A 1,444-nucleotide genomic window follows, 5' to 3' on the forward strand; every position below is an offset into this window, starting at 1 on the left:
GCTTTCCCTATGCCAGGAAGCCCGTGAGGCCCCGGCGGTCCTTGCGGCCCAGGTATCCCCATGGGGCCAACCTCTCCCTTAGGCCCCATCTCCCCTCTCGGTCCTGGAGGCCCCATGACCCCCGGCTTCCCCGGCATCCCCGGCAAACCCGGCTTCCCAATTCCTGGATATCCCTGTGGGCCTGGTTTTCCTTTGGCTCCTGGCACTCCGAGACCTGGTAATCCTGGTGGCCCTGGTGGCCCTCTTGGTCCAGGCTCACCCGGTGGACCTTGCTCGCCCCTCAGACTGCGTATGGGCATTTCTGGGTCGGGGGGAGAATAAAAAGAAAAAGGGAGGGGGAGAGACAAAAGGTGATTGCAGTTACATCCCTCAAGAAACACAAAGGCAGTTTTGACACAAATATGCGAGTTATGACATCTCTCAGTTTTGTGGTAGGCGGGGGGCAGAGCTGGCCAGCCAGTTACAGGTTGGTGTTTGGAACGAGGAGGAAGTTCCTACTGTTTTGCATACCCCAAACTTATGTGCATGTTTCTGTTTCCAGAAAAACATTATCTTGCGTTGTATTTGCTTATTTTATGCCATTCAAAAGCCATTTGCACTTTTCGAGTGTTTTCTACCTCCAGAGCCTGAAGCAGTGAAATCTCCTTTTTGTCCCATATTGCTGTAGACTGATCTGCTTTTAAGAGATTTCACAGGACGCAGAAGCTGCTTGGTGCTCGGGAGTTCTGGCATTAAACTGCTTTTGCTGGAGGGGCTTACGCTAGCAAGAACAATTAAAAAAGATTGTATCAGTAAGAAGTTTGTCTGCAGGTACGACTTTATTTTGAGCAAGGCTTTGGTTCCCATTAGGATATTACTGGAAACCTACAGACTTACCCAGTGTTGCTAAGCTCCCACAGGCTTTTGGCGTAGCCACGTCTAGTTAGAGCTCTTCTAAACACTTCGCAGAATGTTTTTGTTGTCCAAACCCACATTTTTGTGTGTGCGACCACTTAGCATTGCAGGTCAGGGTGAGGGAGCTGCTGCGTGGGAGTGGTTGCTCTGGGGCTGGTTGCTTTTCAAGCTGCAGGCTTTTTGTATTAAGTGGAAAGTCTGCTTTTCTCTGGCTCCAAAATGGATAGAAGTGAGGGGTTTGGGGGAAGGGGAGTTCAGAGCAAGAGAATTAACTGTTCTTTGGGAGGCGGAAACCCTCCCTCTCTGCAATGCTGTGTTTTATGTACGTAGAAAACCTCCTTTGCTCGCGAGATGGGTTGGTTTTACTACAACCAGTCATGCTTGTTCAGACACTGCCAAAAATAGGCCCTGAAATTTCCTGTTCCCCTCTGAAGCCAGCAGAGGTTGTGGTTACGCAGAACCCTCAGTAAGTCAAAGAGTTAACCACCTCGTCTGAAGGCGCACAGACGCTCACTGTCCCCACGAGGATTTTAGGATGCTGGGCATTCCT

General features: G+C 50.3%; 1 protein-coding gene across 1 annotated transcript in view; it reads right to left on the reverse strand.

Moving 5' to 3' along the window:
• Positions 1–71: 71 nt before the first annotated feature.
• Positions 72–1,444, reverse strand: part of LOC104499163 (collagen alpha-1(VIII) chain-like) — a gene marked incomplete at both ends in the record, with an annotated part of 2,520 nt that continues 1,147 nt past the window's right edge. Inside the window, one exon of the mRNA XM_010142632.1 lies at positions 72–301. Within this exon, the coding sequence (XP_010140934.1) occupies positions 72–301 (230 nt within the window). The remainder of the gene's footprint in view (positions 302–1,444) is intronic.

Source organism: Buceros rhinoceros, unplaced genomic scaffold (genome assembly GCF_000710305.1).
Source record: "Buceros rhinoceros silvestris isolate BGI_N320 unplaced genomic scaffold, ASM71030v1 scaffold46328, whole genome shotgun sequence".
NCBI lineage: Eukaryota > Metazoa > Chordata > Aves > Bucerotiformes > Bucerotidae > Buceros > Buceros rhinoceros.